The sequence below is a fragment of the Theobroma cacao genome, chromosome 9, assembly GCF_053813885.1.
Source record: "Theobroma cacao isolate CCN51 chromosome 9, ASM5381388v1, whole genome shotgun sequence".
In the NCBI taxonomy this organism is placed as follows: domain Eukaryota; kingdom Viridiplantae; phylum Streptophyta; class Magnoliopsida; order Malvales; family Malvaceae; genus Theobroma; species Theobroma cacao.
In genome coordinates, this window is record NC_142647.1 from 15,266,101 (window position 1) to 15,288,084 (window position 21,984).

At 33.7% G+C, this 21,984-nt stretch overlaps 3 protein-coding genes across 6 annotated transcripts; 1 reads left to right on the top strand and 2 right to left on the bottom strand.

Annotated features, from left to right (window-relative positions):
• The first annotated feature begins 1,795 nt into the window (after positions 1-1,795).
• RLF (reduced lateral root formation) lies at positions 1,796-5,871 on the top strand. 4 transcript variants are annotated; one of them, XM_007014240.3, is made up of 7 exons: positions 1,797-1,959; positions 2,139-2,286; positions 2,915-3,052; positions 3,231-3,624; positions 3,740-3,874; positions 5,109-5,159; positions 5,518-5,871. In XM_007014240.3, exons 3-7 carry the CDS (start codon positions 3,011-3,013, stop codon positions 5,604-5,606), a joined length of 711 nt encoding a protein of 236 aa, XP_007014302.3. In that variant the 5' UTR covers positions 1,797-1,959; positions 2,139-2,286; positions 2,915-3,010; the 3' UTR covers positions 5,607-5,871. The 4 variants fall into 4 exon arrangements, with proteins under 4 accessions (XP_017982471.2, XP_007014302.3, XP_007014301.3 ...); XM_007014239.3 differs by having other exon boundaries at positions 2,921-3,052; XM_018126982.2 differs by lacking the exon at positions 5,518-5,871 and having other exon boundaries at positions 1,796-1,959; positions 3,740-3,914.
• A 1,600-nt stretch (positions 5,872-7,471) lies between these two features.
• LOC18589326 (peroxidase 45-like) lies at positions 7,472-10,055 on the bottom strand. Its single transcript, XM_007014243.3, has 4 exons — positions 9,810-10,055; positions 9,499-9,693; positions 8,174-8,339; positions 7,472-8,069 (listed from the first exon to the last, which is right to left on the bottom strand). The coding sequence occupies exons 1-4, from the start codon at positions 10,023-10,025 to the stop codon at positions 7,663-7,665; spliced, it is 984 nt and encodes a 327-aa protein (XP_007014305.3). The 5' UTR covers positions 10,026-10,055; the 3' UTR covers positions 7,472-7,662.
• A 1,499-nt stretch (positions 10,056-11,554) lies between these two features.
• Positions 11,555-20,971, bottom strand: LOC18589327 (Galactose mutarotase-like superfamily protein). The gene is made up of 9 exons (XM_007014245.3): positions 20,474-20,971; positions 20,180-20,254; positions 19,186-19,242; positions 18,946-19,106; positions 18,682-18,822; positions 15,951-16,053; positions 15,766-15,865; positions 14,914-15,161; positions 11,555-11,942 (listed from the first exon to the last, which is right to left on the bottom strand). The coding sequence occupies exons 1-8, from the start codon at positions 20,564-20,566 to the stop codon at positions 14,947-14,949; spliced, it is 945 nt and encodes a 314-aa protein (XP_007014307.3). The 5' UTR covers positions 20,567-20,971; the 3' UTR covers positions 11,555-11,942; positions 14,914-14,946.
• Between the last annotated feature and the right edge of the window lie 1,013 nt (positions 20,972-21,984).

Genomic DNA, 21,984 nt, shown 5'->3' on the forward strand with positions numbered 1-21,984 from the left:
CTATCCAAACAACAATGTTCGAAGAGCTTAAACTTAAACCACAACAGTTCCACTAAATTTTGGCATAAATTTTGCAACTTTTAATGAATTTCAGAAACCTTATAATTTTCTTTTTTTTTTTTCGAGGAAACCTCTCAAAAAATTTCTTCCATATTTATTCATAACAATTTTACTTCATTGGTGGCTAGCTGAATCCTTAACAAATTGCAATTTTTTTATGGAATACTAAAACCTGGCTTAAAACTAAAATAAAAAAAAATAAACATAAAATAATTTGAAAGAGATTAGAGATTTGGATCAAGCTATATGATCATGTCTAACAGTATCAACTTTGTGACAAAAAAGATTGAAAAAAATATCATCCAAGATTTGAAAGTCAATTTTCATCTAATTTATTTCAACAACTGTTAACCTATTTGACTTCAATCATAATCAATAAATATTATATACACCAAAAAAAGATAAGAACAAAAAAATATCACCTAATTGTCATATCAAATAATAAAGAAAGTTTCCAAAACCCAAGCAAAAAGAATGATAAAAAAAATGAAAAACAAAATAAAAAAAAAACCTGGATGCAGTTCTGATTTTTTTAGTTTTCATTTCTCTTAATTTTTGTAAACAAAAAAACCCCTGATTTGCAGAAAAGGAGAGAGGAGAGGGAGATCAATAGGGAGAAAGGGAAGGAGTATTTTTTGAGAGAGGATTTTTTTGAAAAAAAATAACTTTTCTGATAAGCTGACGTGTTTTTTTTTTTTTTAAAAAAAAGAAGAGAAAACTTCTAATTGGAGCTTTTTTAAGCTCTTTTTTTTAAGATTTTATTTTTAAAAAAAAAATTATTTTTTTAAAAGTTTTTCACAAAATTCTGTTTGGCCCAACTTTAATTTTTAAGCAGTAGATAAATTAAAAATAAGTCAAGTCAAACAGGTACTTACCAAACAGTTTTGATTTAATTTTAAAAATTATTATTTTTTATAAAAGTTTTATAATAGTTTTTAAACTAAAAAAAAAGTCAAGCCAAATATGTTCTTACCTTCAAACTTAATTATCTTAGAGTTTACGTGTAATCAAATTTAATGAAAGTAAAAATTATTTAAATACTACTTTAAAATTAATTAATGTTTTAATTTTTACTTTGTTTCCTTCCACCTTAATCATTGACTTCTACTTGCCTGCGTGGTGGTTTAAATAAATTCAAGTACAAAGGAACCGTTTCCACTCCAAGGAAAAGGATCACCCAAAAAAAACAAGAAAAACCAAGTATCAATGAGTAGTTTGCTTTTGTATCAAAAACCATATAAAAATTGAACGTTTCAGACAACATAAAAAAAAAAAAAATCACGTTAAGGAATCACCTCATTTGCTGAAATGTTTTTTTGTTGACTTTTGTTTATTAATATCTTTTTTGCTGTAAACAAACTGTGACTTGGATATTAAAACTGCCCTTTTAAAGTTTAATTTTTTTTTAACAAAGGCAATGGTGCGTAACAGAATAATTACCCAACGTGCACTCGCTGACAACACACTCTATTTACTACAATTCAATAGAATGTCGTGTACAAGCTTCCGATGTTAAGATACAATTATGCTATTTACTATCAAATCAAAATTTTACTATCACATCAAAATTTCACTATGCTATTTTTCTTGCCTTCCTGAAAGTGTCCATCCTCAATGAAATAACTGCGACATGTACAAGTAGTTTGATTAGTCAAAATATATTTATTTATTAATATTATAATAATCTCGAATCGGATCTGGACTCAGAAATCTGATCAAATACCCAACCCGATCCGCACTAGGCCCTCGGGCATCGTTCTAGTTGTAGTAATGAAAAAGGCGTACTATTGGTTGGCGTCGGGAAGGTGGGTTAACAAAGAGATAGCCTCTCTTCGAGTTAGGGTTAGGGTTAGGGTTTATTTATTCATCGGATATCCATTTTATCAAGAGTTTTTGGTGGTGCGTTTTCTCAATTCCTCTCCCTTGTTTTTGGCTTTTCCTTTTGTTGCATCCTTCTGTTGAATCTATCTACTGCTTCTCTTTACCTTCCTGATTAATTTGATCCTATAATTGATCGATTCTGCCTGAGTTTGTCATTTTAATAATTTTTAGTAATTCCTTATTCCTTTAAATTTTAGGTTGAATCGAAGAGATTCAGAAGCTCCCAAACCCCTATCGTGTAAACGTCTGCATTTCACCTCAAGCAATTTAGCGTCTGCAGCAGAAACTTTTGCAATACAAGGCTAGCAATCTCTGCTAGTTTCACCGATTCTTTCGCCACCTAGAGTTACGTTTGACTCTCTTCAATCCTTCTCTTGTTCGTTTTCGTTACTTTTTTTTTAAATCTTAGGAACTTTAGATTGGGATAGCATGTTTCTGCGAAATGGGATACATAATTTTATTAGTTTAATTGAATTTTAAACTCAATTAATATTTGGAAGCAAAGTTAAGCGTTGTGCTATTATCTCATGTAAACTTGAAAATTTGTAGTTTAATTGAATTATATCAAATTTATTTACTCGCTTGCTTGGAAGAGATCTAAATATTGGGACTCATGCCTTTACCAATGCAATCCTCATCTAAAGTTTTTATTTTGTATTAAAAATAAGACTAAGTTGATATAATGTTATTTATTGGTGGTATCATCTCGAGTCAATTTTTGTGACCTTTTGTCCTCTTGAGATACATTATTAGGTTGAAGCTGGATGTGCTTTTATGTGTTGGCTTGCCATTCTGTAAGTTATCGTAAATAGGTATTTTCTAGAAGATTGTCTTTGGTCTGTAATTTTTTTCCGCTAGCCAGTTAAGTTCCATTGTTTGTGTCATTTGTTTTTTAAAGTAATTTGTCATCAATATTTGTTTAGTGAATGTCATTCTTATAACATCATTATGTGACATTTCTTTGATTATATAGTTTCAGATGTTGTAGAAGAACTGTTGTAATTGTATCACTGCAGAAGAACAGGTGCTTGAATTAATTTAATAACTTTGTAATTGCCTTATTCACGGCATGGACAACGAGAACAATGACAATGATTTTACCTTTTGTCAGGCAAGTTAAAATTCTACATCTTGCATAAACTTAAACTATAGCTTTTTGATTGGCTGTATTGACTCAATTATCAAGAATCAGCTCTATTACTCTATCGTACTGTTAAAATAAACTTGAGTACTAGATACTTTTAATTTATTATCAGAAACTTACCTCAAATCTATGGTTTTTGATTTAGGTTGGCTTGCCTACTGATCAAAACGATGTGGACACAACGAATCTTGCAGCTGATATTGGTGGTATTACCATCAAAGATGAATTCTCAAATAGCATTGATAGCAGTCAAAATGGTGGTTTTCCCTGGAAAGATAAACAACCAAATAATGCATCCTTGGGAAAGCAGGCTACTGTTGGTTCTTTGACTTTCAATGTTATAGATGCATCATGTCTGAAACCATCTTGCGAATCATCAAGACAAGTAGCATCTGGAGATGCAGATGCTTCGGGAAAGAAAGCAGAAAAACCTAAAATTTCGACTAGAAAGCCTGCACCTCGGACCAAAGTTCCTTTCGAGAAAGGATATAGTCAAATGGACTGGCTTAAGCTTAGTCAAACGCATCCTGACCTCGCAGGTAAGTTGTGAAACAGTTTCTTCGTGAGATTGTTTTGCATTTGCCGTATTCCTTTGAAATTGTAATGCCAACTGCATGCTACTTCTATGTTTTTACCATAAATGATATGTTTCAGGATTGAAAGGGCAGTCAAATAGGAGGCTTATTTCAAGGAGTGAAGTTAAGCAAAATCAAACAGAAGGTTCCATGTGGACTGTTCTGAAAGGACGTGTGTACAATATATTTCCATATATGAAGTTTCACCCTGGAGGTAAGGGCATGATTTTCCACTGTGGGAGTTTTAACCTTCAGTAGGTTCAACTCCCTGTTCTTTGATAAATTTATGGTATTTTGAGATTTATCTGGCCCAATTATATTATCTGCATATCTCTCAAGTTGAAGTTGATGCGAATGCATATTGATTATTTTCTGGCAGTCTATTCTCTCTTTTAGTCAAGTGCTTATAGTTTTTGCAGGGTAGGAATGGGCATATAGTTGAACAGTTATCTGCCTCTTAACTCTATACTTAGAAAATTTTTTTTTTTCTTGCTTTGGTTTTCAATGAAGGTGCAAAACTTTTCAATCATCGTTTCTAAAACTGTTGATTTTTCATTTTAACTATTGTACCATGATCATTGTTTTCTTCAAGCTAAATTCCTCGATTTCTTTTTTTTCTCACAAATGAATAGACTCCAAAACTTTCACCTGCAGGGTAAGCACGTTTAAATGTGGTCAGGTGCATATGTTGTGGTTAGTTTAATTATACTTTTGGAGTTCTTCCCTAGAATTTGGTCGAAATTTGGGTTAAAGAACACCAAAGAAGCTAATTATGTGGTGGCAAAACCACTTTTTCTTTAGTAGAGTGATATATTCATTGTTGTTTTATTTTCGTCGGAGGAGCTGATTGAGGTATCCTGAGGTCTCTCTGCAATATCTTCTCTATATAAAGTTAAACATAGCTTTACAATTGGTCAAACTAGAGTTCTATCGAATTGTCTGTTTTTTTTTTTTCCAATTTTCTTGCTTAAGTATCTTCCTTTTTTGTTTTGGCCTTTTTTCTTTGAAGGTAACCACAGAGGAAACATGAAGAGGAGTTTTAAGTGGTGCCTAAGAGAATGAAAAACCAATCTAATTGAAATTGCTGTTGATTTTGGTGATATCTGTGTTAAACTCACTAGCCTTTATTCTGATTCATTGGGGTTAGCTCCATGATAGTTATCTAATGATGATGCTTATTTGATGCCAAGTTCCAGGAAAAGATTTAGGAAATTTCTTGTTGTTGAGGGTTCCTCTGATTGATCTTCTTTTCCCTTTAAATTCTAAGATGTTACTCTTGAAGGTTGTTATGTTTGAAGAATTCTATTAGTCATGGTAGCAGCATTTAGAATAGGGTGTTATTATGTTTTTTTTTTTAAATTATTTTGGCCATGAATTTTGTAGTTTTATAATAAATATATTGTCTAAATAGGCTTATTAACCTATTTTGACCAAATTACTTTTCTCAGGTGTTGATATGCTCATGAAGGCAGTGGGAAAAGACTGCACAGCTTTATTCAGTATCCTATATTTTTTCTTTTGGAAATTATTTGTTATTTTGGTTGGTCACCTAGATAATGACAAAACCTTATGCATGTTTTCAAGCTCAAATAAACGTAGACTAAGATTATAGTACTTATGTGCATTTCAATTTGACGTTTTCCATTTAGGGTTTTTTTTTTTTTTTCACAATTAGGTGCTGTACTAATTAGATGCTCATACTCATTTGAGATGGTTGTGCAAGCCACGCAGATATAGGGAGGTCTTATCATCATATCCAAAATGTTCAGATGACATGTCCAAATTTCTTGGTGAAAGTATAAACTGCTATTTCCTTGTCTTTTGAATGATGGAGGCAGTCCTTAACCTGTCTTTTAGACAAATACCATGCTTGGGTAAACGCAGAATGCTTACTGGAAAAATGTCTGGTGGGTACTTTGGATGATAGTGAAGGCAGTAACAGATAATAAAACTTCTTGGGACTCGGCTTCATCACTGCTGCCAAGGGACGTAGTGCAGGAAGAGAATGCAATAATATCCTCTTAAGTGATCAAAATCATATTATTCACATTTTATACATCTGATTATGTACAAGATAGTGAATGAAATAAAGTTGTACATACACATTGTGCAATAATATTCATTGGGTCTTATTAACCCCTTGATTTGGTGATGCGTTGGAGCTCAATTTTTAAGTTGAATGAAGAATTGATCTGTTTGATGTTGACCTCACCTTCTATGGATCTATGTATTCTTACATTCAGAAATGCTTGCTGGGTATGGTTGAGTATGCTATCTATTAGTCTCCGTTGTGAAGAGATCCTAAGTCGTCAATCCTTGTGTGGTAGTAAGAGCTAAGAAGATGTTGGTCCTGGCTGTAACAGCTATGAACTTTGAAGCTTGCATGCCTGAATTTTTACCCTTTGCTCGAGATGTGGAGGGATCTTTGACAGCATCTTTGGAGGCAAATGCCTCCACCATCATTTGTCCATGGCAACCATTCCGAGCATCTCCAATGATGAATATGAGGTTATATGACTTGTTCGGGACAATGCTGAGAAAGTGGGCAATGGCATTTTCTCTCCCTGCAATAAGAGCGACTGCGGCATTTCCAGCTGGGACTTTGGAGTGTTTTGAATCAATGAACTTCGCAGCTTTAAGTGATTGAATGATGCAGCCCGGGAGTGGGGATGTGAAATCCTCCTGGCGAAAGGAAGTAAGGCACCTTTGTAGAGTTCACTGGGTCCCTCGGCCAGACTATCTGAAATGTTTAATAATGATTTATACAAGTTGGGCTTACGAAAAGTTAACAGACAGTATGTTTGGGCTTTGGACTGAGTGAGAATTAGTAAGGGAAATCAGAATAAATGGGGACGGGGGGGTTTACGCACTCTTTTTTCTCTCTAATTTTCTCCTTAAAGTTTCCACACAAATTTAATCCATGACGAAGGGAGACAACATAAGGGCAGTGATGATTTTGGTAAAAAGACATTCTGCCTTAATTCCCAATCAAAATTCTCATTTTTTCAAGGAAAATTAGATTTACAGTTGCCCATTAAGGATGCAAAATTAGGCACATAGAATGCTACAATGAAAATTAGACAAAAGTGATTTTATTTAATGGGGAGATTGTAGTACTGAAAAAGCAAAATTAGATTGAAAAGTTTGGAACCTACAACATTTTTTATGAATGGTTGTGATCCCTCACATGTTAGCAGACAGACATGATGTTTGGGATAAAACAAAACTTATGAATTGTAGTGAACTCACAAAAAACTAGTTTTTAACCAACATGTCCTCTCAAATGCAACTATTGATTATCTACCAACACTCCACATCTTCATCATGAATGCATGATTTTTCTGATTCCAAAATTGATCCATTCTTAGTTTGGGCATTGGTGTTCTTTGGTTTTATCAAGTAGGAGCAAACAAACAGAACAAGAGTCGACAAAAAAGTTGAAGTAAAATATCTTAGTTTGTTTAACTTTTGAAGTCTTAAGTTTGGAACGCCTGTAAAAGCTTCTCCAACTTAACCAAAACAAAACAAAAAAAAAATCAAAATATGAATTTTTTAAAAATTGGATAAGATAAAGTTCACATAGTCTTTGATTAAATCTAACAAGATGAATCATATGTAATGTATCAATACATCGGCCATTTCCGATTCCACAATGAATCATTCGGAAATGATATAATGGGATTGGCATTAACCATTATCAGCCTTGATTCCCTAGCTACCAAGGTTGAAGAGTTAGAGAAAAATTACATGACATCTAGAAATATAACAAGACGAGGATGACCAGGCAATTAATATTTGATCTGCAAAGTCATGAAACAAATCAAATCATTTTTATTATTTAAAGAGCGAGCAACAATTATAAATTTGACATCAGTGCTATTTATGAGACTTAGAGATGTCGGTGATCTGGCCAATCACATGACAAAAGATAATGGAAATGACTTAAGATGGGCAGGACAAGGCTAAAGTGAAGGGAATTGAAGCAGTGAGAATTCTCTTTCCCTAGTTTGGTTGGGTGCAATCTCGTCGAATTTCACCTTGATTTCCTGTCAAAACCCCTGCACGGCCTAGCTTGGTAATGGCAGCCACAAAAGCATTTTGAAAAGCTCCATTGTTTGATGCGAAAAGTTTGACAGTGTTTCTTGATCTGCGATCAGTAAATAGTATCTGATCAGAGGTGAACAGACCCTTTCCTTGCTGAAGATTCTTGTAGTAGACATTGTCGAATGTTCGAGGTGTGGTTGGGTCCATGTTGATGGCAATTCTTGGGTCAACATTTCTGGGGCACATTTGCCTAAGCTGCAAAGCGTATGCAAAGTTGAGAGTAGGGTCAATCTCCCTCCTGGGGCTGAAGTTGTAGATTCGATTGGAGAAACGCCCACAATGGGAGAATCCTAGGGTGTGTGCACCTGTTCAAAACATCACAACCAATCCTAAGTATATGTTCAATGTTGGGGTGAATTAGAGATTGCATGGTATGACTAAGAAATGCCAGAGAAGGTGAATGGTTTACCTGACAATGCAATCATATCGGTCTGCGTGAGACCGTGCCTGGCGAACATAGAATTGAGCTGGTCTAAGTTAAAGTCAGGGTGAGGAAGCTGATTTTCAACACTGGCTTTTGTGGATATCCTCCCATCACGTCTTCCCAATTCCACTCTATAATTCGGTCCTCCGGTCTGAATGAAATTAATTCATTAATTTATTAATTATATATATATATATATATGAGGCAATCAAGGGCCTTTTGTCCACAACAAAAATAACACTTTAGATTAAAATCTGACAAGGAGATTTTTTTTTTTTGTAAATAATAACTAAATTCAAATGATATTTTCCTGTGATTTTATAAAAATATATACATAAATTTCTATTAATAAATTAAAAATATGTACAATTTTCAATATAATTCGATGTTTTAAAAGTCGAACCCATCGCTGAATTGAAAAGCAATCGAAAAGTCAAATGGTTATTGTATTTAACACTTATTTAATACCAGAATCCTATTTTAAAAAACACCCCCCTCTCCAATCCGATTTTAAAAACATTGGTATAATTCATATGGCATATATAAAGGATTGAATAAAAATTAAAGTCTTACTAATTTTAAAACAACAGAATACAAGTTACAAAACACTTTAAAAGAATTAGATAATTAGAAAAAAAAAAAAAAGGAAGAGGAGAGAAAATTACATGCATAATTCATTTTGTAATTCTCAAAAAGAAATTGATTTTGTGCAAAAAATATAACAACAAAATTTTCTTTCATTATATTCTAAAAATATATATTTTATAAGTATAGAAAGAATTTTCTTGCCGCAATAATTAGTATATGTTGATGATTAGGAAAAAGATAAATTCAAAATTTAAAGTGTTAAAAAATAGAATTTAATATTCAATATTAAAAAGAGTAAAAGAAGCAAATTATTAATCAAAATTAGAACTAAAAATGTGAGCAAAATTATAAAATTAGCGCGTCAATTATAAAGTTTTGTAAAGGTGGTCAACTTGTACTCCTTTTATCTCATAAACACAGTATTCTAATTTAATTTTTAACTATGGCTTCATATTATTTTAATATATTATTGACTAAAATATGAAAAAATACTTTCTAAAAATCTTGAAATGAAGAGTTTTTCATACATATTTATAAAAATTTAGTTTAATAAATACTTAAACAATCAAAGATCAAAATTTAAAGAAATTTGACCATAAAAAAAAAATCAAATTCAAACATTATTTATGAGAGGGAATTAGGAGTAAATGTGAAGAGGAGTGAAAAACAAAAATGCATGGCTTGTTGAAAAGTAAAGATAGAAATTAAGATTGCATGTATACCAAGGCTACGACATCTCTGGTGGCAAGAGCTAGAATGTCTGCACAAGAAACTTTGTTTCGGCACTGAGGATTACTATCAAGAGCCGCCTTTGCTTTGATCACTGTGTCGAATCCATCTCCTGCTAGGGATATGTCATCAGCATGATCCTTCTCCGCGTTCCCGTTACCGGTCAGCATCACCGAAGCGTCACATCCCTATATGTATAGATATACACGCACACACACGCAAGAGAGAGTGAGTGAGTAAGGACTGATACGGGGACGGCCAATAATAGATGCAAAGTCTTAAGCAATTAATTCCCTTCACTTACACGAACAAAGCAATCGTGGAAGAAGAGCCGAAGAGTTCCGGGAGCTGTGACAAAGGTTTGCTGGAACTTCGTTTGGACTGCGGAGCGGACAATAGACTCAACATTGGGGCATGTTGTTCTATAGAAGTCTGGTCTAAGCCGAGTCTGGGCAGAAGCGATTGTGAAGAGGAGAGGAAGAAGGATAAATGAGACAACAATTATGCTTTTGCTTTCCATGACTCAGCTTTTCTTGCTTCACATGGATTGAGTTGGTCCATTGCATTATGTATTTATAGAGAGACTTTAGAGCGGAACATGGCTCATGGCTGCATATACACACACCCTGTCTGGCGGTTGGAAAGTGCCAAGGCTTGAAAAATTACTATATATATTATTTTCACGTTCTCAAGCAACTTTATTACAAAATATTAACATGTTTTGGAGACTTGTGCAAATGATTGGGTCTTGGAAAGTTTCTGGGTCATTTATTTATTTATTTTATATTTTGGCTCTGGGTTGGGAGGGATAACATTAACATGCAATAAGTTTATGCAGAAGCACAAGGAGATGATCTAAGCCTTCAATTTGGATCTCTATTTTAATTTAGTTGTCTGAAATAATAATAATGTGAGAGCAAGGCCAGCGCGTGAACTATATGCCAACTCAACTGCATGTTAGTGCCCAACCACTCCCAAAACAAAGTCCAATCGAAATTCTTTAGAAAGGGCAACAGGCCAAGAAAAAATTCTGTCCTTTTGTTGCGGTAGGCTAGCTGTATATGAATAGTGGAGGTTGTTGATACCCTAGAATTTGCCAATTAACTAACCAGATTGGAATTAAGAGTCGACAGCATCACTATGATTCACGATATCATTTCATCCATCTAAGTCCCTCTCCCACGGATTACGGAAATCGTAATCCTATTTCCATTATTGTTTACTTCTTTAATCTATATATATACATACATATACATATTCTGCTGTGGCCTGTTTTGACCTTCGGCTTTTCCAAATCTGCGGCCTAAGATTCCAGATTGGCAAAGGGAGCAATCACAACAACATGCCTTTTTTTTTTTTTTTTTTTGAATAGCACAACAACATGCTTCTCTCACAGTGCAAATTGGGTATTGCATTTTTTCATCTATCCGATTTGGTTTCATTCATTTGACCAATTGTTAAACAAAATTTTTTTAATTATTCTTCTGTTACAATCAATCAAATCTTTTTATTTTGATTTTATTTGAAATAAACTCGTATAATTAATAATTAACTAAAATATTACTTGTTGTTTTATAACTACTTAACAATATTGACATGAAAAGTAAAAAATATTACATAATTACATTATCATGTCACGTTAACAAATTACACTATCATTTATTATAACATATCAATATCTAGTGACATTTAAATTAATAATTAATCAACCGTTAATCATAAATGTTTACTTAACTTTAAAAATATAAATATAAATCTAATTAAATATAATATAAAATTAATATTTTATTTAAATTTTTTTAAATAATTTAAAATATTTTATAAATTTTATTTGAGTGTTGCTAAGTACAATCAATCCCTTTATTTTTGGTTAAAAAAAAATACCTTTGACATGATCATGTGGTTTACTTGACTAATATCATCAGATTTTGGGGACCATACAAACTGAAATCCAGTTGTTACATTTCCTATATATAAGCTCCCTTTTCTTTAAGTTGATTAAAGATCCACTAGGAATTTTGTTCACGAACTTGTCTCCAAAAAAGAAGATAAGACAAATAATCCAACAGAATTCAATTAGTAGATTCTTACAAAGCCTGAGCTGCTGTTGAATTCACCACGCAGCCCATAGCTCATCCACAGCTGGAAAAACAGTCTTTAACATCAGCAACAAGAAGAAGAAGAAGAATAATAATTGCTCCCAAATATAATAGCAGCAAAGGAACAACGAACTTTTGCACAAGAGGAGACTCCATTGAAAAGATGCAATTTCACATCCACCATATATCAGTTTGTATTTTGGCTAAAAAACAGTCATCGCCGGAGCAACATTATTTGACAACGTCCTAGCTACCCATGAATCCATTCTTCAACCAACAAAAATCCAGGTCAATAGAATTGTACCGTCCGGATCCATCCACATGTTGCATCATAATACCTGCATGCGTGGTAGATTCCATTAGAAATGACTCCTGATTGCTTGATAACAAAGAGGTTCATCAACTTGACCGTTGTAAGCAAAACAAAATCAATTGTAGCTAATACAAAAACAGCACTATCCCTACTTACAAAACATGTTCAGGGTAGTTATAGCCAAAGACAAATACTGCACTGTTCTCTACTTTGAAATAATATAAGAGCACATACATGCAAAAGAACTAAAAGAAACTGATTGAAACCACTACAAAGCCAAAAATTATGGCCACTTAAGAACAGAGAAGTTAATGAACAGCTTGGGACAATCAAATATCTTACATATATTTAGGGTTTATATACACTGTCAATCAACCACAAAATGACACATCATTAATAACTTAAAACGCTTTACGTCCTTAAAAATAAATATCGATCATTTATAACATTTAATTATACAAAAAAATAAAATCATTTTTCCTTCTATTTGAACTCACTCTCACCAAATTTAGACCTAACAAATAGCATTTCAAGAACAGCAGTGGTCAGAGTTCCGAACACATGCCCATGAAACCACAAAGCACGTAATTGCACATGCCATTATCAACAGAGACCTTGGAGATTATGTTGTATCTTGCAAAGCAAACATCGCAGAATGTGCAGATTGCATATGGTTCTAACCCTTCAAAACTTGGCTTTCTCTTTCGCTTTATCCCTCCCACATTTCCATCTTGCTGATGTGCTTCCATTTTCATTGTTGTTAACACGCAGTTTCTTTCAAGTGATGATCTGCTTTTAACTAAACCAAGATGCTTAGTAATTCTGATATTTCACATCCTCTCAATAATCGAATCCACTTCATGTGGCAAAGTGGCTCATGACTCAGATGCGAAGGATGCAAAGACTTTCGCATTGTGGTTTATAGATATGTGTTCGGAACTCTGTTAAAATTTCATCAGATAAAATTTAAATTTAAATATTTTACCTCTACAAGCTTTATCATTAACTTTCTACAAATAAGAGGGAGGAAGACACAAGCAAGGGCTAGATGCTGAAGAGAATGACTAGCGAAAAGAAACAGAAGCAAAAAGATATTTAGTGTGAGAGCAAGCACCAAGCAATAGTTAAAAAAAATAGTGGCAACAGTGTCCTTTAACCAAGACTAGACAAAAGACTGAAAAAGTAAAGAAGAAAGGATTTGGACATCAAAGCTTTTCACATTAAGAATCTCCAAGCAAAGCAAGTCAGGGAGGTCAATGTACCACCAAGATAAACAGAAAGGAATTACCTTGTCCCATCCAATCACACATGGAAATATGCAGGTATCAAGGAAAGTAATATAAGTTGTATTCTTGTTCTTTATTTGCATTTTCGGATGTAATAAGTTTCTTTTTTAATTATTATCATTATTTTATCAAAGTTTAATAAAGTTTTTTGTTGCAAGTTCTTATATTTATTTATTAGTTTATATTTTTTATATACAGTGTTCTAAATCTGTATCAAGGATTTTCATTTAGAGGTTCATTTTATATGGTTGGAAGTAGTGCTTCATAGTAATTACAAGTTTATTTTTTTTTTAAGATAAAAAAGTCCCATTTACCATTTACTTCAATAAAATTAAAGTTCTGTGTCAAAGTTATTAAATTGAATTTTATCCTGTGCTAAAGAAGAAAAAAACCCCACAAACACTCATGTTATGTTTGCTTTCCATTTCCAAAAACACTTTCCAAACAAATTTATTGGCTGATTTGAAATAATAGACTACACCGTCTTTTACTACAATAATTAGAAGCCAAACTTCCACACATTCGCTAACAGGCAATACTCAATATATCAAGTAAATGTGGAGGGAAGGCCAATACTAACATGTGTCTGGACTAGAATGGGTGTTTAAACCACAGTAAAAGGTTTTGATGTGGTTACAGTTGCAGTTTGCAGATGTTTCAAGTGTTAGATAGATCTCACGCAACAGGGTTGAGCACTTTTTTTTCTTTTTATTAGATGCACATATTTACAGGGGAAACATGCAGATTCGACATTTTGAATTACAAGTCATATATTTCATCAGTTTTGAGTAATCTACATTTGTTCTTGGAGTAGTTTAATAACACCCCCCCTATTTATGTCCACTCAAAATTTTACTAATTTTTTTTAATTTGAATTCACGTTATTTTAGACAAAGTAGGTTAAACTCAAGTCAAACCAGTAGCTTATAATTACTTCTTTTTACACTAAGGCCCCCTTTTTTTTTTCACCAGTTTACACTAAGACTCCTATTCTAAGTAAACCATTCTCCTTTAAGCTTATAGAAGTATAAATAATCGGTCATAACAGTTCAATGCACCGATGGCAATGAATAGGACAATAAAACTAACTGCTTCCATTTAGGTTTGGTTGTTTTGCTCTTGCATTAGTGTCATTCGGTTGAGACTCCTTTCCTCATTCCTCATGCAACATCCAACATGCATGAGGATCTATGCTCCTAAAGCAGCAGCAACCTACTCTCATCCAACTTCAGAGAAGAGAGAGAAAGAGGGCAAATAGGTGTTGAACCAGAGAGAAGGAATATAAGGGGCATTGATACCAACATAATGCTCCTTCATCAAGTACACAGAGTCTACAAGCCACACACTTCCTTGGCCTCAATGTCACAACCAGATCAGAGAAAGATCTAAGTTGCATATAAGTTCACATTGCTTTTCACAATTTGAGGTTGGATTTCTACTTGGGCCTGAAAATAAAATTAGGGGGAAGAAGAAAAAGCATGGAGGTGGCATAACAGTTTTATTCTTCGTCAATGGCTAGTATGGCTCTTGCATAACTGTGCCAATAGGCACATGAATCAGGCCTTCACCAGAAATGCCAGAAAAAACACTAATGGACCAAACCTTTACATATTGGCATAAGTAACTTATCACCCGATGTTTAAAGAGAGAGAGAGAGAGAGAGAGATTAGAATTTAGAGTGCTGCTTTTGAACATTCAGCAAAAAATTACCTGTACATAATATTGACCACAGTAATGGATCTTTCAGCTGCCCAGGAGGACTTTCTGAGGATCAAGTTGCCCGCTACAATAACTAGAAGGAACAGCAGAAAGTTCTTGCCTTCCTCTCCATTCCTCGCCAGGTTTCAATGTGATAGGTTTCTCAATAGCAGCAGCCTCCACGCAGAGCATATGCTTGTATTCATCATCTCCAAAATCAGCCATAGCCTTTGCCTTTTTATCCCAAGGATTCCACACCACTGCATGCAAAAACAATAAAAACATTTGTGCAAAGAACAGCTTTGGGATATTAACGTGTGAAAGGCATTCCAAGCTACCCTTCACTGGACCCTTTTTCTGCATTTAATATATGCTGAGAGAAACTAGTGGCAACTAAAGTTCACGATATCTACAGGAACTGGAAAAAAACCCAAGCAGAAGTTCATGATACATATCAAGCATAGATCTGAAAAGAGAAAGAGACAGTAATTCCCACAACTAGTGGCAATCATCTAACAATAATCTACATATCAAGCATATAGATCTGAAAAAATAAAGAGAAAGTAATTCCCACAACTGGTGGCAATCATCTAACAATTATCTTCTCAAGTTCACAGTCATAACTCATGTTAAAGTATTCTTATGCCCAAGAAAAAAGACAAAGCAGTTCCTCTACTATTAAGTAGCAATCAAAAACATGATAAAGCTTGATTTTTAAGTTCTGACCATGTAAATATGAATTATACTTGTTTATGTGCTTGAGAGTATCAACAGAAACATTGCTTAAATATAATAAAAATCAGGCCCCATACACATAATAGCAAGGATATCAATAAAAAAGCAGGTGGACAAAATAAATCTCACCAGCATCAGGTAATCCGTCTTTGCGTATTACAAAGGTTCTCTTCTTTTCATGATCCAGAATAGCAATTTTTGTAGGAGTACTAAGGTATATCTTGTCCAACTGTTTAACCACAATTAGAATATGTAAACAGTAAACCAAATTTAAGTGCAAACAGATAAGAGAGAAAAAGTCATAATGAACTCACTTCTGTTTCAAACGTTATTGCATCTCCCTGTTCAGTAAAACGCTCCTTGTTCTGTAAGTTATCCAGATAATCAAGTGTCTCTAATCCTTCAACACGAACTTCACTGAACACAGGCAACTAAGATATTTTAAATACTAATAGTATGAGCTCAACCACTGCCCAAGAATAATGTACAATCATGAAATTAGACAATCATCAATTAACATGTTCTACCATGAATCAGTTTTACCAGTTGAGTTGCAATACCATGGTAAATGAGAAGAAACAAGCACCGACTCAATTAGTGCCCACACAATAATTAGTTAGATGAATTAATGAACTTCAAGAGGGTTAGAAGTTTGCCAGATTAATTTTTAAGAAGCCCATGAAAGGCCTAAACTTTTACAACAATAATGCTTAACAGATCATACAGTCATGATTCAAGAACCAAATTTTATCCTAAAACTCTAAAAGAGTCTGCTATCGGAATAACTCTATCCATAAATTTTATGTGACAGTTTTTTAATTTGTTTGTTTGGGATGGGATAATGTTACACAAGAGCAATAATAAGAAGAATCATGCAACAAACAGGACTTCAGCATTGCTTGAAAGTATTTTTAAGAACAGAAAACTAAATGAATGGCAAACGCAATAACCATATATTTTCACTACCTCGACCCTTCATGGATGAATCAACTTCTCAATCAAAACAAAGATGGGTTCCTAAAATGAGTTACCTTTCACAATAAATTTGACTCTTCCATTCAAAGACCAAGAGACTATTACAAATTAGATCCCAATTTATTTTGGAAAGCACTGGATAACTGAAAACCTTTTACTAATCAGCAATGCCGAAAAAGTTATTAAACAAATGAACTTTAAGGATCATCATAAACTCATTTGTTAAAACAGCTAAGCCTGCACCCAGTCTTTTAAGCTTTCAACACATCAGAGACCTACTTTATTGCCTCAAGAGTCTGGACTAGTCAAAAACCCCAATAAGACTAGTACTAACCAAAGCAGTTCCGACAAGAAAATCTGCCAATATATTAAACTACACCTTTAACACACACATTCTGTGCACGTTGAATAGTCAATACATTATTGCTCATTCTCTTGTTTTATTTATATATTCATCAACCGGTTTTCCATTTTGTATATTAAATCTTAACCCTACATGACCAAAGGTTGTATTTGTCATTATTAAAATATCCACCTTATAAAAGACTTGGAGAAACCTAAAAAGATTGATGGCTTTCTTTTGTAGTATGGATAAACCAAGCTTTGCCAGATTCATTGTACACCACAGCAAGTGTACGGCTATGTGTATGTAGTACGGTAACTTGACTGGCACGAGGTATGAAGGGATAGGCTTCTTCAAATAACTAATTCGGATCATGGTATGGTTGGAATTCTTGTTTGGGTCGTTTTAATAATATAGATGTAACAATATATAATTCTAACATTTATATAAATAAATCTAATACTAACAAATAAATACTTAAAGAAAAATATTAAATTTAAGAACAAATCCATGATTGTAATAATAGAGGTTCCAGAATACAAAGCAAGCAAATAAAACTAATATCGAATAATGAAAGAGAAACTACGAAAATAACACTTAAATTACATGATCTAAACCTAAGAATTGTATTTTCTTTTTTTGAGAAAACTAAGAATTATTGCTGTTACCTTAGTGTATATCTTATTAATTATGAATGACCAACAAGATCTTTTCTCTCTAAAATAATATAAAATTTTCAACAAGTAAAAACTTGGTTTCTTGTAAATACTAGGAGGATCAGGTAACTTTAACATTTAACATGTTTTAAGTTTTTAAACCCTTGAATTAATAGAAATGTCTATTTTCTTCTTGTCATAAGAACATTTGGTTGCTGCTGTCAAGGGACAAGAACAACAAGTGGATACCGGAGGTGGTCATCAAGGAAAGTAAGTGTGGCTTTAAATGAGCAGGCGGGAGAAAATCTGGTACTCCACTTTTCACAATCTGGATCACGAACACAACACAATTAGGATGGTCCGATCCAACAAGTGATTCAAAGGGGGATGGGGCAAATTAGTCAAAAAATAAACAAAGTTCCCCATCTCCCAACCTTCCACAAATAACAAGTCAAAGGAAACCCAAACCCTACCATTATTGCTCAATGTGTCAAACACAAAACAAGCTTGCAATTATGGAGAGAATTTTAGACCTTCCACAAATAGCCAGTCAAAGGAAACCCAAACCCTACCATTATTGCTCAATGCGTCAAACACAAAACAAGCTTGCAATAATGGAGAGAATTTTAGACCCTTTATCAACTAGAAGTCAGTAGCTCAGAACAGAAATTTCACTACTACTGATAGTTTAGCCATTAAAACTTAATGATAATGAACTAAAATACATAAACTGTGACAATGGGAGAACTAAATAGAAGCTACGAAGAGAAAATAAAACCAAATCATGCGAGTTTTATCTCGGAAAAGACAAGGTTGCGGTCATGGTGAGAATATTAGACTCTGGTATCAACTAGAAGCAGGTAGCATGAAAAGAGATTTAGCCACTTATGATAGTTAAACCTTGATGCTAATGAACTAGAATACACAAATGTGACAATGGAAGAAGATAGCGGAACCTATGAATGTAAGAAGATAGAGTCGAAGATATGCAAATATAAACCTGGAAGTAGTAATATCACTGAGCATCATATCGTAGACAAGATTAAATATGAAGCAAATCCTTTTATTTACCTGATGTCAGAAACAGAAAAATAAGTGTGATATGCAAATGTGAATGTAAATGGCTTCCCATCAGTATTTGTATTCCTGATGCGAGACGTTAACATTAGATCTCCTCCCGGCCCCAAAGCTACCCTCAGGCGGAACTCATAACTGAGATAGAAAATAAATCCATGAAGACAAGTTAATTTGTCCAACAGAATGAGGTTACAAAGATTCTACTAGGGATCTCTCTTCACAAATTGATGCTAAAAGATTATAAAAAAAAATCACAACCTGTGAGGCCAAATCTTCATATCTTCTTCAGAAGGCCTAAGGATCAAATCGATGTGAGCTTTACCGGATGAGTTTGTTGGAAAAGCAGGTGGATCAGTGTCAATGCTCCAAAATCTATTTCTAGCAAATCCATGCTGCTCAAGAGGACCATGATTTGAAAACTGCAAACGCAGAGCAGGTTTTCATGACCAGGATGATCATGGTCAAAAGAAGCAAGGACAATAGCAGATATGCACATACTTGAGGGAAGCATATTGGTATTCCTCCACGGATGGCTTTTGGAGGCTTGAATAATGCCTGCAGAAAATGAGTATCTGGTACATTAGATACAAAAATGCACATAACCTCTAAATGTTGTCTTCTAAAATGCTTGCATTTGTATATGCAAGTGTTCACTTTTAATGATTTTTTTTCTAAGAAGGTTCATCTGTAAAATTTTCAAGTCATATATCATTTTATACTTGATGAACCAAAAAATTTCTTCTTCTCCCTTATCTTCTATCACTACTGAATGGAACAAAATTGTCATAGAAGCTATGTTCAATGCAAGAATTCATTGGCTGAAGAACATTAAGTTACTGCACAGCTCTTTTTGCCTCAAAATATCTAAAGTATTTCATTCCATAATAGGGTACAGGGTTTCGAACAAATTTATACAAGTTTATTCAATTTTTCAAACATGTCATTATTTTAAGCGTACTTTTCTGAACAGTGAATCTGTGGGTTCAAATGATTGTAACACCTACAAATCTGCTCTTCATGTTTCAAATGTGGTTCAGAATGATTTACAACCTAGAAAGCCGCTAATCCATCAACTATTGCAATTGCTTACAGAATCGAGAGAAGGATCTGGATTAAACAGGACAACATGGGAAGCAAAAAGGCTTTCATTAAAAATGATGAAATACCATAAGGACTTCAGTAGCATAATAGTTTATCGCCGCAAAGGCCTTTACATAAATTAAGTACCCTTTAGACATCCAAACCTTAGAACCATTATAACGGCAAGCATAAATTGCATCTGTTTCCTAACTCACCTAAAACTACAGCCCTGAAACTAATATGATCCATACTTGCAAGCTTTCCATTGTTTTAAAATCTGGTAATGAATTAATAAAGAATAACTCACTACGAAAATTTGCTCATGCAATATCACTTATTTCATATTCCAACAATATATCTAAACATTACACTTCATATTTAATAAGGAAAAACTACTATCACTGAATAGCACCTTACTACTGACAAAAAGCAACTCCTCTCCATGGTCATTCTTCCAAGATGTCACATGGCCTCCATACAAATAAACCTGAAAAACCCGCAGCAATAAAAATAAATAAAAAATTAAAAGAAATTTGATTTCTTGAAACAAACAACCACCAAAACAAAGTAAAGAGAGAGATTCAAGAAACCAGAGAGAATAAAAATTAAATTGAAAGAAACGAAATAAGAAGAGCGCAGATCCAATTGAACAGATCCTGGAATAAAAAGAAACAAAGAAGAAAAACGGAAGTCTTAACAAAATTACCTCGGCGGAGCTGCCACGTGTCTCGCGGAGGATTATTTTGTCCAGGCCGTTAACGCCCTTGGACAACTCAACGAGGACTCTCTCGCTCGACATAGAATTAACTCACTGATGCTTTGAGATTTTATTTATTTCACTATTTAAACAAAAAAAAAAAAGAGGAGGAATAAAAAGTGCTTGATTCTAAATTGTTCTAAAGATATCAAAAATCAAAAGAAATTCGTAAAATCTGTAGCTCTGCCTTTTGTTTATACTTGAATTACTATAAGCAAATTTTCAAGTTCAACAGTGTCCGACTCTTTCTTTTCGCTTTCTTCTCTTGCTCTTGCACTTTCCTTTTCTCTCTCTTTCTTTTATTACTTTTCCCCCCTGATTTTACTCGATAAAGACGATGCGTTGAATCTACATCACCACCTCTGGACGGCTAAACGTTGCGCTAGAAAGCCCGAGAGACGCTTAGCTAAAAGGCTACATGGCCCAATATCGTAGTCCACCAACCCCACATGCCATGCACCTCTGCCCACGAAACTCAGGAATAAGTGGGGCGATGCACTGTTTGTTGAAGCAAAACCAAGTGAATCCGATTGGTTCATTTGGTTTGGATTGGTTTAGTTCAATCCTTGGAAAGCAGAATCTCATCCAATTCTATAACAATGTTCAGACCTCTTGTCTTATGTCCAGCACATGAAGCACATTTTGTATCACTAACTTCTTTGTGCAAGCACACATTAAAGTCACCATGGAACATCTGTTGCACTGCTATTTCCCATAAATAAATACCTGGCGTCCATTAGGAATTTCTTCATAATTTTTTATTTGTGACTTATCATGAATAGCCGCTCCAAAGGCCAAAATCATACCACCACTCATTGGATTTAGTACCAGTTAAGCATATTTCAGAAACCATATCAATCTGCAAATTTTAAATCATTGCAATAATTTCATCACGATCATTTTCAATCAGATTTTTAGTATTGGTATGTTTTAATTTCTTATTTTTCCTGAATTTGCATTCAAGTTTGAGATGACTTTTCTTTCAACCAAAGTAACAAAGTTCTGCCTTTATTTTTCTTCGTATCAAAATCGTTGGAATCATGCTATTTCCTTTTAGTTACACCAAAATTATTGCAAAGTGAAATCTTCTATGGTATGCAACAATTTCTTTCTATAATCATTCCAATTAGGACCTGATTTTCCTATTAAAACCACCACTTGTAATTATTATAAACTTTGACTTTTAATCTCTAAATGTAGAAATCATAACTAGTAAATCATTCCTTTGATCCATGGTAGATAAATTATCAATCATTTTACATTTTAACAAAATCATAATTAAAAACTTATTTGGTCCTTGTTTTTCACTGTTGTATTTATCTACAATACCTGCCATACTTCCCATAGAATCTGAACAAAAGTAAATAAATCATACAACCAATCTAATACTATGTTGAGAATATTACCTCTACAGAACACATTATCATGCATACTCCTCTTCCATTCTGCTTCCGATTCTT

Bases quoted from the DNA above. Each gene is read 5' to 3' on its own strand.
- RLF (XM_007014240.3), top strand. From the start codon at position 3,011: ATGGACAACGAGAACAATGACAATGATTTTACCTTTTGTCAG. The intron at 3,625-3,739 runs GTAAGTTGTGAA...GATATGTTTCAG, and splicing joins AACGCATCCTGACCTCGCAG to GATTGAAAGGGCAGTCAAAT. The intron at 3,875-5,108 runs GTAAGGGCATGA...TACTTTTCTCAG, and splicing joins TATGAAGTTTCACCCTGGAG to GTGTTGATATGCTCATGAAG.
- LOC18589326 (XM_007014243.3), bottom strand. From the start codon at position 10,025: ATGGAAAGCAAAAGCATAATTGTTGTCTCATTTATCCTTCTTCCTCTC. The intron at 8,340-9,498 runs GTATACATGCAA...AATTTCATTCAG, and splicing joins CCAGAGATGTCGTAGCCTTG to ACCGGAGGACCGAATTATAG. The intron at 8,070-8,173 runs GTAAACCATTCA...TGTTTTGAACAG, and splicing joins CGATATGATTGCATTGTCAG to GTGCACACACCCTAGGATTC.
- LOC18589327 (XM_007014245.3), bottom strand. From the start codon at position 20,566: ATGTCGAGCGAGAGAGTCCTCGTTGAGTTGTCCAAGGGCGTTAACGGC. The intron at 19,243-20,179 runs GTGCTATTCAGT...CATTTTCTGCAG, and splicing joins TGCTTTTTGTCAGTAGTAAG to GCATTATTCAAGCCTCCAAA. The intron at 18,823-18,945 runs GTTGTGATTTTT...TTTCTATCTCAG, and splicing joins ATGAAGATTTGGCCTCACAG to TTATGAGTTCCGCCTGAGGG.